We start from the raw sequence: 15,419 nt of genomic DNA, 5'->3' as shown, positions 1-15,419 counted from the left end.
TTATTGGTTTTACAAGGAGCCAAAGTTCTTGTTTATTTCCTCGTGCCAATATTGATACCCGAGCAAGCGAAAGATTCCTACATTGAACCACGAGCGTAGCTAATCGAAAAGTAGAATATTGAGCGTTGCGAGGGTTTTAACGCACGAGAATTAAACAAATTTTGCTACCGAGTAAAACACAAAAAAATTCACCACACCAACGTGACAAACTGCCAAAAATTACAAATCAATCCAAATGAATACATTAAATATTTATAATTAAAAATTATCATGTTCCTACTAATTGCAATTTCTCATGAGAAAACAACTCATTTCATTTGCATCGAATTGCTTTGGCACCCTTGTGTGATAAAATGCAACTTTCTCGTCAGTTTTTGAACAATCAAGAGAGCCTTTACGAGCTGGTGTGGTGAAAATAGTTATTTGTTTTACAAGGGGGCAAAGTAGTTGTTTAATCGCTCGTGCTAATTAATATTGATACCCGAGCAAGCGAATTCAAAAAATGGAATCTTGAGCGTTGTGAGGGTTACAAAGCACGAGGGTTAAACAAAATTTGCCCCCGAGTGAAACAACATTGTTCACCACACCAACCCGAAGCAAATATTAAATGTGAAATATCAAACAAAATCAAATCCAAATGAATGTTATTAAATATTTATCATCCAAAATCATCATTGGAATAAGAAAACAACTCGAAATTTGCATTTGATTACTTTGCCTCATATGTGAATAAAATGCAACTTTGCTATCAGTTAAAGTGCAAAGTAACCCTTTCCGAGCTGGTGTGGTGAAAAGTACTTTATAAACCCTGTATATGTTCAAAACATTGGGTTTATAAAGCGTTATAACTATTCTCCAGAATGCTTTAACGGTAGAAAGGATCGTGATATCTCGAGCTTAGTTGGTCGCCCAAGTATTTAAGATTTAAATGTCGTATGTCGGCCATTTTTCAATACAGATTCTGACCACGCTAAGATTACACGCACGACTTTACACGATGCCACAGAATGAATAATAGTACGAGGTACAGAAGACTCACTCTCTAACAAAACGCGTCTGTTACGATCAGGACAGATATGGCCGCTAGGTGTCGACAGCGCCACGCGCAGCTTATGGCGAGCCACCAAAATTGGTGTGAAACGGGTGTACTTTTAGCCACCTGTTGCAAAACGACGAAATCGCGGAGTGAGAGTCACGCCTGATGATGCATACATATCCCATGGGAGCGCCATAGATGTGCATAGAATGGAAACTTAGAGTGGTCCGACTCTTTGCAGTCTAAGGTCCTCACATTGTATGCCGCTCCGGTGTGCGAGCAGGACTTCGCTCTATACGTGCACAACGTTGTCTCGCTCACGCACTGAAGCCGTGTCAGGCGTGGCTCACTCCGCGATTTCGTCGCTTTGCTACAGGTAGCTAAAAGTACATCCGTTCGACCCCAATTTTGGGGTTTGCCATAAGCCGCGCGTGGCGCTGTCGCCACCTAGCGGCCATATCTGTGCAGCCGGCCTAGCCAAGGTTACAATCGCTATCGCTTCGACAACGACAAGCATTATGTCTCTCTATCATTCTTCCATATTAGTGCGACAGTGACAGTTGCGTTTCGATCGCTACGGAGCGTAAGCGATCGACATCTTGGCTACGCGGCCTGATCGTGACAGACGCGTTTTGTTAGAGAGTGAGTCTTCTGTACCTAGTACTACTATTTATTCTGTGGCCGTGTGCAGATTTGCGTGTCTCTAGTGTCAAGGCGTTATAGAGTGCGTGTTGAGATACTTTTGAGCACCTCGGCCGCTCCGATATATCTCACTTAGCCTCAGTTAAGTATTTTTCACTTAGATTGGGTACGGTGACAACTGTCATCCTCATCTCTAGACAATAGGGGGTATTACTGCAATGTTCTGCCACCAGAGTGCAGCACTAGCACATATTGTAAACCATAGATTAACTTATACATATTATGCCGTAAACAGTTTTTTGACATGATTTCACTATGACTGGATGCATCAAAGCGATTTGTTTTACGGGTCTACCGAGCATGCAAATCTCTTTATGCAAGGAGTAGACTCCGGCTGGAGCAAAAAGCTTTGGAAACTTAGCAAAAGACAACTCCAAATCATAACGGGGGTGTTTACTGGCCATTACGGGGTCAAAGAAATTCTGGCCAGGATGGGACACTCTGACAACACCGATTGTCGTATGTGTGGTGAAGAGGAAGAGACAGTGAAACACTTAATGAGTGAATGTCACGCCCTCGCCAGACAAGGAATGAAGGACTTTGGAGCAGGATATCTGGAACCAAAGGACTTTAAAACGCTACCCATGAGCTCCATCATCCGACACATGGGTATGGTGGGAAAAGCTCTTGAGTAGCTGACGGATCTTCTCTAGGGGGTAAGTAATTGCACACAAGATCCCTATGGGTCGAAGTGTATCCGCAAGGGCCCCCGAAAACAATAAGATAAGTAAGATACGGGTCACCGTCACCGCAAAACACGAAAAACTAAATTTCGTTATCTGCCTCTCTATCGGTCGCATACTCGTATGCAAGAGTTATAGAGAGGCAGATGACAAAATTTTGATTTTCGTGTTTCGCGGTAGACCCTCTGTTTGTGCTAGTAGCGCCCTCTACGTAGAGTTTTGCGTAACAATCTCTATTTTGCGAGATTTTCGGCGCGATTCGGGAAATGAATTAGAGATCCAATAGATATGAAATAGTAAAGATATGTGACGTTCCACAGTAAAAGGTACCATTTCCCCGGCTGAATATTGGAGAGGCGTTAATAATAGCGTAAGCGCCAGCTGCCATATGATGCCTTTTGCCGTGGAACGTCACATATCTTTACTATTTCATATCCAGTGCATCTCTAATTCATTTCCCGAATTGCGCCGTTTGTGTTTTAAGCTATGGAGATGACAGCTGTCACCGTACTCAAGCCATGTCAAAAATATTAAGATGCAACCGAAAATAATATGCTATAGCCGGTCAAACAAGTTTGTTAGTAGCAAGGCGCGAAATTAAAATTTTCTGTGGGCCATACCCACAGACAAGACATCCACCAGACTGAGCATAGTCGCGCTACCCCCTCTGCCATGCATACGATAATTTTACTCCATGTTCGAGTCGAAAGTGTCTTTGTGTGACGTCCGTGTCTTTGAACGGACCAATCACGGCACGGGACTTCGCTCACCTCGTCCCACGCACCCCCTCATTTTTGGCATCATCGGTTGCATGAAATAATTGCTCTAAACTCGGTCTAGAGGATTCCTAGTCTATGGCCATACCCTTCGCGCCTACATTTTTTGAATTTGCTGCTTTTGTCCACTGACAGAAATGGCTTGACAGACTTAAACTAAAACTTAAATTTAATAATATTCAGATAATGGCCTTTTTATTTATCAATCTTTAACTTCATGAAAAAACTGTTTCATCTATTGTAGATATCGTTAAGTTTTTCGAATATAAGGGTAACGATGACCCTGTCGTTGTAAGATATATAAATTATTTACACATTAAGAAACTTCAAGGCCAATCTTATTGTATTAACGAAGTGTCAATTAAATGTTATTATAAATGTTTATGAATTGTTTCATTTAGGGTATCCTATTTTTTTTATTAATTTAATTCAAAAGTTGTTGGTACAAAAGCAGAAAGCGACAAACAAACACAGACAGCAATAACAATAATGATCAACTAAAGTCTATATTTTTTTATTCGGTACACTAAAATAGACTTTATTTAAGACACTCAAAATGCCCCATTATAGGTGAGTCGTATAGGCCCGCTACAGTAGCCAGGATAGCGTTGGAGCTGGCCCGCACTCTGCAGAGCAACGAGGCAATTCTCGTGCGTATTATGGCATAGTACCTAGTCATCAAATTAAGCCCCACTAAAAGAGACTTGAAGGAACTGTCATAGGGACCAAAAATCGATGTAAGAGGTGTAGTTTTAATTAACATTGTCATAGTTGGGGATCCGGCGATGCTAAATGGATAGTTACTCGAGCGTCGTAGAGATCTAATAAAATCGAAAGATTAGGTGATAGGAAGACAAAAAATTTTTTTTTTTTCAAGCGAGCAGGAGAGCTTCTACAGCTTTTTATGGTTCCGTACCCAAAGAGTAAAACGGGACCCTATTACTAAGGCTTCGCTGTCCGTCCGTCCGTCTATCCGTCCGTCCGTCCGTCCGTCCGTCTGTCACCAGGCTGTATCTCACGAACCGTGATAGCTAGACAGTTGAAATTCTCACAGATGATGTATTTCTGTTGCCGCTATAACAACAAATACTAAAAACAGAATAAAATAAAGATTTAAATGGGGCTCCCATACAACAAACGTGATTTTTGACCAAAGATAAGTAACGTCGGGAGTGGTCAGTACTTGGATGGGTGACCGTCTTTTTTTTTGTTTTTTTTTTGTTTTTTTTTTATTATTATGGTACGGAACCCTTCGTGCGTGAGTCCGACTCGCACTTGCCCGGTTTTTTTTACAACGGCTCAAAGTGGTTAAGGTACCACGGAGTAGCAATATATCCCTCACATCTTAATCTGACGCGCTCGAGTAACTACAAAAATCCCCTCTTGGGCTCCGGGGTGGTATCATATTCTACATGTCACATTAAAATAATGTTAATTTAAACTATATTTTTTTACCAGCAAATTAAATATGTAGGTACTTAGTCATTTAAATATGATAAAAATAAAACCGCAACTAAGTATTAGTACATAATTATATTTCTGTAACTTCGCTCCCGTTCGCGTATAAAATATATCCTTATTTTAATTTAAACTACTCTTAATTCCCCTCGTTTTCCTTCTCTCTTTATTATAAATTAATAAACATCTATTTGGTACAATTTGGTTATAATTACGTTACAAATAGGTACTGGCAGCTACAAAAATGTTGAAAGTAAAGACATTTATGAGTTTTATGACTGAATTGATTGACTAGGTATGTCTTAGATTAATATCAAACACATATATTTACTCGAATAAATAATAACATTTATACAATACGAAAAATAATAAACAAATTTTAGTATGTATGTCCAAATGATGGCTAATCATAGTAATCATTCCTAAATTCACAATCAACACAAAAAACATTGTTTTCCCCGTGTAATTAATTATGAATAATGTAATTAATTATGAATAAGGACAAAAATTCATCTTTAGATGTTCATTGTGAAAACGACTCATAATGGGGTTCGTCGGTCGAAGTATTAAGCAGATGGCGCCATCATAGCTTGCCCTGACAATTCTTAGAATTGTGTCAATTTTACGTTTTTTTTTGATGCCCAGCTCTTTAAACCAAATCTCATAGAAAAAGATGCAAGCTATGATGGCGCCATCTATGCAAACCTTTGACAGTTGCCAACCACATTTCTAGCCTCAAGTTGGATAATATTAATGTGATCTGTTGTCCCGGCCTCGCTGGGAATGGATGCGGGCGAGGAAGCTGGGAGCGCTGGTATCTAGGCCCGAGGAGAGACGGACCGGCGACGGGCCCGACCGACCCTCTAGCCAATGCGTGACCATCTCACCCTTGCCCTGAAAATAAAGGGCCATAATAATAGCTGAATGAGATCGGATCCTTTTAATTGACATTATTAATAATTATTGAAAGTCATAATGTAATGATTGTCAGATTAACATTAGACATAATTCCGAAACCGTTGACTTTTCAGGATTTTCGTAAGGTAGCTGTAGATAGTTTAGGTTAAGGTTTGGTTTCCTTTATGGCAATCTTGAAAAGTTACGTTTCTGAAAAAAAAAACAAATTATGACTAACGAAAATGCGGACAGCAATACATTATAACTTAAAATTCAATGGGAAACCGGTCTGGCCTAGTGGGTAGTGACCGTGCCTGCGAAAAGCCGATGGTCCTGGGTTCGAATCCCAGTAAGGTGAGTAAGGGCATTTATTTGTATGATGATACAGATATTTGTTCCTGAGTCATGGGTGTTTTCTATGTATTTAAGTATTTGTATATTATATATATCGTTGTCTGAGTACCCACAACACAAGCCTTCTTGATCTTACTGTGGGACTTAGTCAATCTGTGTAAGAATGTCCTATAAAAAAAAAACAATAGAGACTCGAATGAGGTATGGCATTATACACTCGTGGGAATGGCGAGGCGAAAGACGAAGCGAATCGTATCATCACTTAAATGCATGATTTTGTTTTATTCACTTATTTTCACTTATATTTTTGGGATAGATATCTGTGTCGGACCGGCCATTTTCAATCCAGCATCTTATCTTATAGCTGTAAGGAAAGAAACGAGACAATGAGCTGTAGCTTGGCCAACTATGCAGCTTGGCTCTCCGACCAGAGGGTCTAGCCAAGACAACAATCATATTCGCCGTAGCAAAACGCTATCTGTATCTCTATGACACTTCCTTATTAGTACGATAGAGAGACAGCGATTCGCTTGCTACGGCGCAAACGATGATCATCTTGGCTAGGGTCGAGATGATAAAACTGATGACCAAATGTCTATAGAGAAATGGTATAGTTATGAAAAGTTTTACCTTTAAAAATTAATTAAATATTTACCTTGACATCAACTACCCCTCGAGGGGATGTGATGAACCTGCCGTTCCGGTCCAGAGCTCTCTTCACGTCGTCGGAGATTTGAATCTTCATCGCTAAAATAAATACTTATACATTTATAAAAATTACAAATTAAGATTATAGACGATGATGATGCGGTCCAGACCGATTTCGGCCACAGCGACTGTATCCCTGTGACTGATCCCTTTGTTTGTCAGATTATCGTTAGTCATAATTCTGAAACCGTTAACTTTTCAGGATTTTTGTAATGCTATCCTATAGATAAGTTAGGTTTGTTTTATGGCAATCCTGAAAAGTTACGCGCTTCTGAGAAAAACCAAATTATGACTAAAGAAAATGTGAACAAACAATACATTAGGGGCCCGATTCGGATTTTGAAATAGACATCTATTAGACATCTTTTTGACATTACCAAGATACGATAACGATATGTTTAAGATCTAACCTGTCAAATTTAACATTTGCGCGATTCTGGAGATACTCTTGAACGATTTCCACAGGATATGACTTAGAGACCCAAATCACATCTAATAGATATGTTACTCTATCTAACGTAAAAGTGATATTGGTTGCCCGAATTGCGCTGCAAAAGAGAACTAGTTGATATTTAAACTATAACGTATCTAAATTTCATCGAGAACGTATCGTCCCTTGTGAATATCTTGAAGTTCGAATAGGGCAATAGGACTTTAAACTTTATTATGGGAAACAATAGATACCCCGACTGTGTGCCCGATAGAGTGCAGTTGATCCACTCTCTGGTGCGCCCTTAGGTGGCTCACGTACCCTATCTTCTTGCTAAATACTCGAGCACATTTTGGGCACGTCAGTACACCACGTACATAGTTGTAGGGAGTCGAGGTTAGCAGCCGAGCCTGAGCCATTGGATATATAAGTTTATCTTGTATCTAAACCTCACCTACGTTTGAAAAGCATAATATGCAGCCATGGAACCTAATTAGTGATTTCGTACCTTGGTACAGTGACAATCTATATCAAACTCTTATTATTTTCATTGTTCTTGTACAAATTATTACAGATATCAAATTCCTTGACAATTAGTATAACATAATAATTACAGAGACTCATACTCATGCATGTATTAGTTGAGGACCGAATCCTATTGGGCCTACACAAGTGGCTCGTATCTATTGCCAATTTTACTAATATTTATCAAATATATACACATTAATATTATTATATTTGGGAAACTTACGCTCGCTAGTACTCTCCATGCGACTAGCTGTATTGATGGTGTCTCCAAAGAGGCAGTAGCGCGGCATCTTGCTTCCGACAATCCCCGCGACGCACGGCCCTGAGTGAATACCGCTTCTCATGCATAACGTCTGTGTATGAAGAAATAAGTCGGTTTATTTGCGAAATAAAGAAGTTTTTTTAAAACAGCGAGTGAGAATCATCATTTATTCATCCCCGAGTGATGTCATGATGATGTCATGATGATGTCATTTGGAAATTATCTGTTCAATGTTTAATGCAGTATTTGAACACATTTTGATTTCTAAGTAACGCTAAGAATTTTTGCAATCTTCGTCACATATTTGTTTCTTTATTATGACTACTAGACAGAGCATAAGCTACGCCACATGCAAGGCAAACGAGTACACAGAGACAGTTACCCATTACCTAAGTACCTACTGGCCTGATGTGTGGTATCAGGAAATATTCCGTGGCATCTAGCAGTTTTAGCGCCATACTTGCAATCTCCGTGGCATGTTATATTGTGACAGTACAACAATCTGCACGGAAGCGAAGGCATACAAGTACACGGAGACATTTACTTAAGTACCTGATCTGAACGTTGTGGCAGCCTGCTGTGTGCCGTGGCCGCTAGTAGCTCTAGCGCCAAAGTGGCAATTTCCGTGGCATGTTTTTAGTATAGCTATACAGTAAGCTTCGGGGCAAGCAAAGGCAAACAAATACACTGAGACAGTTACCTAAGTACCTGATCGGGACGGTGTGGCAGCCTGCAGTGTGCCGTGGCCGCTAGCAGCTCTAGCGCCATACTAGCAATCTCCGTGGCATGTTTGTTACCTGCAATGAAAAAAGTCTATAAGGACCGGGCGCAAACTGTACGGAGTATGGGAGGTCCCTATTTTTTGGCGTGGAGTGTTATGTCGAGTTAAAGTTTTCGATTTAAATCACAAGGTGGTAGACCATGCAATGCGCACGGTCTCTGGCCAATGCGTCTACTCTTATCACTCAAGTCGAGAAATAATTTATCAATGCTCTAGTGTATTCTTTCTCGAATTTACATTGGTTGCATCGATTAGTAGGTTTTGTGTAAAGCGATGTCCCGCTCGCACTTCTGAGCGGTGTGCGGATTAGCATCAAATGTGAAAACGAAAACACCTGATTCTCACAGATCCTGGTGTTTTTGGGCTCTTTCAACTCAGAATCACTAGCATAATATATTCAATCCTGATGATAAAAAAAATATCCGAAAATTTGTATGAAAATTGTACATTCCACTACCTCCGCATATACAAGTGAAAAAAATAAAAATAAAACGTGACGTAATGGAATGGACATCTTGGGACATCTTTTTTTAATTGTATGATCGAGAATGCTGTCGATTCTGAGTAAAATGAGCCCAAGATTTTCCAGATTTGAAAGAATCAGGTGTTCTATATTTATTTTAGAAAACGCCCCTTACCGTTTCTAACGGGCAACCCAGAGGCTACCATGTAGGAGTCACCGATGGTTTCGATTTTGTAGACGTCGTAGCACTCGATACGGTCGTCGAACAGCTTGTAAACTGAGTTCAGGAAACTGATGACCTGTAATATGATGAGAAAAACTTAATTAACGGTAAAAGCATAGACAGTGTTTAGAGCAAATCTACCCTAACAGGCAATCTAAGCAATCTAGTTATCTATTTCAATTTAGTAAATCGTAGCTGAGAATGAAAGAATGAGATGAAGAATTACAAATCAATGTAACATAATTATACAGGTATATATAACAATTTTCCCTATACTCGACATATCAATAAATATGTACAATTAATTAATGTCTAGGTTAGGTGTTTGGGCCTTTAAAATCTGTAGACTATTTAATTATGAAAACTAATACAGCTGTGGTTAACAATCTAAAATTTAATAAAACCCCTATAAAACACATTACACATTACAATATTAATTTAATATTTGCATTAAATAAAATGTTGTTTAATTAGATACCCGAATAAGTTTCAGTTTGACTACTTATGACTAACTGTTAATACCAGTCGTAAATAATTCACTGTTACAAATAATAATGTAATAATAGGTACAAATAATTATACAGTATGTGTCTGACCATGGGGCTTTAATTCCAGGGCTTGATTTTACTCGCTAAACTGAGCTACTTTTACTATGGGACCAACCCTAAAATCGGGGAAAAGTTTTTGGCTTTTCCATAGAAAATGTCGACATCTGATCAGCCAAAATGTATGAAAAAGTAAAAAAAAATTCGGGATTTCGGGATTGGTGCCATAATAAAAGTAGCTCAGTTTAGCGAGTAGAATTGAGCCCTGTATTTAAAGCCCGATGGCCAGTAACACCCTGTATTCCTCAAATGACACGTCAAAAACGTTTACAATTTGGATTTTTTCCGAGGAAAGGTTCCAACTTCCAACGAAAGGGAACTTCCTCCTTTTTCGAAGTTGGTTAAAAATATACAATCATGGGGAAACAGGTATATTTAGTTACAAGAATTTTCTCTCCCCTTCCTTATTAGCTATTTTACCTGGTAAGGAGTGGACACGGCAGCAATCGCAGTGAATCCGACTATATCACTGAAGTAGACAGTCACCGAGGCAAAATACTCTGCCGGGACCTGAAAACAAGTAAGGAAGACATTAAATTCTAAACTTTATAACCATAAAGGGAGAATGCAAAATGGTTTGGAAGCCCATGGGCATTATTCTACCCGGAGCTTTTACGACGTTTTTTGCTACGGACTGTTTGAAGTTTTGTAAGTATGAGAAGTACGTATGCAATCCGCATGCAATCAGTCCAATGCCCAGTAAATTTTCGGAACATATATGTACGAAATATCGTTTGAAAACAGTTTGTTTTTCAGTAAAATAATTAATTATTAAAAAGCTGCATCCATTCTCGAAAAATTCAACCATGTTGTGAAGTCCCAAATTGTATAGCTTATAGTGTATAAGCATGGAACTGTAGCCCAAATACTCTTGGTGAGACCAGTGGACTAAATAAGTGCGTTGCTTTAAGTGTGTTATTTGATACCAGTAGCTTTCCAGTGAAGGAAATGGTAACGGGTAGGTGTATCAGGGACGCAGCTGCAGTTGACTAAGTAAAATTATAAAATCATTGTTCAATCTTAACCCTGCTGCACAACTTGGACTTAAACCGAGGGGTCACCGGTCTATGGCCCATGCTATTGCCTTTTTTTTACGTTGGGAATGCGTTTACGCATGCCACTTGGTTCGGAGGAACCAGGGGGGATGACGGACTAACCATTGGAGGAGTACCGTCTAAAATAACCAACTCCGCCTTAGATGGGGTGCCACAGGATCGTGTGTGTGTGTGTGTGTGTGTGTGTGTGTGTGTGTGTGTGTGTGTGTGTGTGTGTGTGTGTGTGTGTGTGTGTGTGTGTATGTGTGTGCGTAGGTGCGTGCGTGTGTGCGTGCGTGCGTGAGTGCGTGCGTGCGTGCGTGCGTGCGTGCGTGCATTCGTGCGTATGTGTGTGTGTGTGTGTGTGTGTGTGTGTGTGTGTGTGGGTGCGTGTGTGTGCGTGCGTGCGTGCGTGCGTGCGTGCGAGCGTGTGTGTGTGTGTGTGTGTGTATGTGTGTGTGTGTGTGTGTGTGTGTGTGTGTGTTTACCTGCTGGGTTTGCTTCAGCTGTTTAGCCACGGTAGCTGGCAGCATCTCGTAGAGGAGAGAGTCGCTCAACTCCTTCTCGTATTCCAGTTCTCGTGCCTTCTCGGCCAAGTTTGTGGCATATACCTGTAAAAACCACTTTATGACTAGTTTCACTAGCAAATCGTAGAGTTTTCGTACGGGTAGCAAGGAAGAACTCAGAGTCACGGAAATCGCACATCTACGGGCTCAAGCGATTTTTTCAAAAGGCCGACAATCTCAACAATAAATAAAACACTTAAACAATAGAGACATCAGATTAAGGGTTATTAAATTAGCTTTTAAATGATGTCAAATTAATTTATACTAAACCATTTCACTAAGAGCTAAAATCGCTCGCAATCGCTCGCGATAGGGTAATACATTAAAGGATTGAGAGCCGACGACGGGATTGATAACGAAGCATCTACATAGGTTAACTGGATTACTTAGAGCAATCATGTGGGCGCCAGGGAAGGTCAAGGAATATACCCTACTACAGAAAAATGGCTGGACGGCTTAGACTCCTTCCTTCTCAACCGGCCCGAAAAAAGCCGTGGATATAAAGGAGAGAATTAGTGATGTGACGAACGAGCGCCCTCTTGCGGCCTTGATGGGAATGAAGTGGTTTGACGTGTTGATGGCAGTGACGTTGCTCCATTGCTGCAACCGTCGCGCTATGTATAGGCTGTTTGAGAGACTCTTGTATGGCCGTTATTGACATTAGTCCAGCTGCAAGACACTCAATAGACTGTAATATGTCAAACCTGAATAGTGTTGACGGCTGTCCTGACGAGAGCAATGATGATGGGTGACACCACACACACCAGCACCAGAATGCCAGCGCATACTGCTTCGCTGCGACGCGCCTCCCTCAAACTCTCTGTTACTCCTTCCCTGGATATCACAGTCAAGATTTTAGGATATACGAGTAACCTTAGTTTAAAGTCCTATCAGTCCACTTCGCTCGCACTGATGCATTGGCGCGATAGAGAAGAAAATGTGATAAAGTTCATGCAGTCTGCAAGGTAACTGTCAAATGCAAACTCGTGGTAGCCGATTGTCACGTAAATGTACTGCTACTTATTGGCGAATAGCTTTTAAACTTCACTCGTGTGCGATTCTTCCGAAAATGGATAGTTAACGCAAATTATCAGATCTTGAAGTACCTTTAGCTTTTAATATATCCTTCAATACTTCAGTTATAGAATTGTATATCGATTTTAACACATTCACTGCCAGTGACCCGGTTCTTTGTTCGTAGGCGCTTTTCGCTACATACGGTTTTTCCAATATTATCGGCTACGCTTGTAGAGCGTAGCTCGCGCTAGCACTGAATGTGTTAAAATATTTTGAAAGAATAATTAAGAAAATAGTATATAAGTAATTTATATGTTAAAGTGGGTTGTTATTCTGATTGTCGTCTAAATTACTATTAGTTTAGACTTGCATTTTTGCTTGTCCGATAAACTGCGTTTTCAGTGGATCCTTGTATGCCTACACTCCCTAAGTCAACACCTCATGAATTAATCGAAGAATGTTGCTACAATAACACACATAGCAATGTACAAATTGCAGAACATTCCCAAAAAGCGGAAACGTTCTCGAGAATGTTCTCAGAACATTCCTGCAACATGGAAATTATTGTTTAAATAAGAGAATATACTTGAAATAAAGTTTAAATAGGCATAACTTAAAACTAAATGTTATTATGCATATAAGTATTATTGTCTATTACAGTTAGCTATTTTGTTGATGTGATAAGTTTACCAATAAGTTGCTTAAATTCTCACTGTATTTCAGAGAACATTTCGACTTTCGACAACTTTTTCCAAAAAATTTTTTTGTTTCATTAGAATCTAGAGGCCTCTGTCTCCCGCCATGCCAAATCTCAGCGCGCTCGGACCAACTTGAAAAAATTAAAAAAAAAAGTCGGCCATTTTGATTTTTTTTTATGCACTTTATTTTATCTCGGGGCCCTCTATGACATTTGGTCGAGCACCCCCTACCTATCACGCACCGTTCAAAAGTTGCCATACAAAATAAAAGTGGCCAGTTTTCCCGCAATTGTAGCATTTTACCAAATTTTTTTTTTCATAGGTATCTAGGGGACCCTGAGATTCCGTGACCAAAATTTCAGCGCGCTAGGACAAAATTAAAAAAGTAAAAAGAAAAAGTCAGCCATATTGAAAAAAAATGGCGGCGTCAAAAACTGCCAGGGTCCGTCTATGACATTTGGTCGAGCACCCCCCACCTAAGTCTGACCGTTTGGCCGGGCCGTCATACGTTTTCTGACCGGAAGCGGACGACCTAAAGTCGGAATTTTCTGGGGGTAAGGACTACACCTAAACTATCGTGAATATTCATGGTATAAACTACGATAAATAAATTCTTGTTCTCGAGAACATTCTCAGAAGTTACCGATAATTTCTCATGTGGAAAGTTTCGCAACTTTGGAAAGTTCTCGTGCGTGCATTGCTAAACACACAGTATACATAATAATATGTACATTGTTACAAAAAAAACAAAGGAGACAATATAATTTATATCAATGATTTCAAATGTTACGGTTCCTTGAAAACCACTCTATAAAAGCGGCCACAAGGTATAATAAAAAGTCCCAGCTTCACTTTAATAAATCCCGACCTTTAATCTAATAAAAATTTATACCCACTGAACAAATATCGGCTAACCCAACGACTGGCAATTTAAATTGAGATATATTTTAATATAGTTAAGCCTGAGAATCAAATGGCAACGGTCGGCTGGTCGAGTCACGTATTCAATTATATGCGATTGCAACGTGGAGCGGCTAGATTGATATTAGATGCTGTGGAAATTGTTGCACTTTGAGATAAATATAAACAGCCGGATTCGAACAATGAGATACGTTAAATACTAGATATTTAAATGATATGGATCGGATATGTCATTGTCAAACAAGTGTAAAAATTGACGTTTCTTCAAACAATTTAGAGGAGGCGTACAGCCAGGAAATTAGAAAGGAAGAAAAGATTAGGCCCGATTAGAAGATTTAGCGTGGGGTTTAACGTTTTTACTCTATATCTCTGGAAGTATATTTCTGTTTCAAATTATGCATGTCATATCTCTTGGGTACATCATTAGCTACCTATTTTTATGCTTAATAAATCGTGAGGAAGTAAAAGTTGTGCGTGAGATGCAGGGCCGTCTTAAACTATGCTGGGGTCCTTGGGCACATATGAATTTGGGGCCCTTTTGGAAAGTAAAGAAAGCAAATTTAAGCAAATTTAAGCCCCCTGAGGATGGGGGCCCAGGGCACGGGCCCCGTGTGCCCTTATAGTAAAGACGGTACTGGTGAGATGCACGCCAGTCACCAATACAATCGTCATGGTCCAATCAAAACCAATTCAAAACCTTAACAAATAGATAAATCTGAATCGTTCTCCAGCTTTGTTATACTATAATGGTTATGGAACAGCCAAGTTGCTCACAAATACCTGAACACGCCTCTGTTGTCAAGGCGTTAGAGTGCGTGTTCAGATATTATTGAACACCTCGGCCGCTCCGATATATCTGATGGCGACTGTACAAGTTGATTATTTACGTAGCTACCCATAGCTTTAAACTTCCAATAAAGTTTTATAGGGGTCTAAGGTTACATTCGTGAACTTTCAGCACCTGCAGGAGAATTATGGAGGGCTTTATCCATGTAATAAAATGTGGTATTATCTATGAAAAGGGACCTTATTGTCGATGGCGCTTACGACACTAACATCGATGAGCACAAAACGTAGTAGTAGAAAATTGGAGATTCTGGCCCTTTTTAGTTATTTTGATTTCCAATTCAGCAATTAAGTTTCTTTGATTACTGAATCATTCAATGTTGCTGTCTATCCAATGCGGAGGTCAATTTATGTTATGTGACACTGATGAACTGATCAGTCATTGGGTTTAATGTCCCTTTGTAGTTTTTTTATAAATAACTCGTATACGG

General features: G+C 39.8%; 1 protein-coding gene across 1 annotated transcript in view; it reads right to left on the bottom strand.

Moving 5' to 3' along the window:
• Positions 1-4,798: 4,798 nt before the first annotated feature.
• LOC134670034 (uncharacterized) overlaps positions 4,799-15,419 on the bottom strand; it is a 73,345-nt gene continuing 62,724 nt past the window's right edge. Inside the window, exons 9-16 of the mRNA XM_063527702.1 lie at positions 12,211-12,340; positions 11,429-11,551; positions 10,327-10,416; positions 9,254-9,377; positions 8,543-8,631; positions 7,796-7,925; positions 6,562-6,653; positions 4,799-5,549 (exon numbers count right to left, since the gene is read on the bottom strand). Coding sequence (XP_063383772.1) covers positions 5,406-5,549; positions 6,562-6,653; positions 7,796-7,925; positions 8,543-8,631; positions 9,254-9,377; positions 10,327-10,416; positions 11,429-11,551; positions 12,211-12,340 — 922 coding nt within the window. The 3' untranslated portion in view covers positions 4,799-5,405. The remainder of the gene's footprint in view (positions 5,550-6,561; positions 6,654-7,795; positions 7,926-8,542; positions 8,632-9,253; positions 9,378-10,326; positions 10,417-11,428; positions 11,552-12,210; positions 12,341-15,419) is intronic.

The sequence above is a fragment of the Cydia fagiglandana genome, chromosome 13 (genome assembly GCF_963556715.1).
Source record: "Cydia fagiglandana chromosome 13, ilCydFagi1.1, whole genome shotgun sequence".
NCBI lineage: Eukaryota > Metazoa > Arthropoda > Insecta > Lepidoptera > Tortricidae > Cydia > Cydia fagiglandana.
This window is presented reverse-complemented; position numbering and strand designations above follow the sequence as displayed.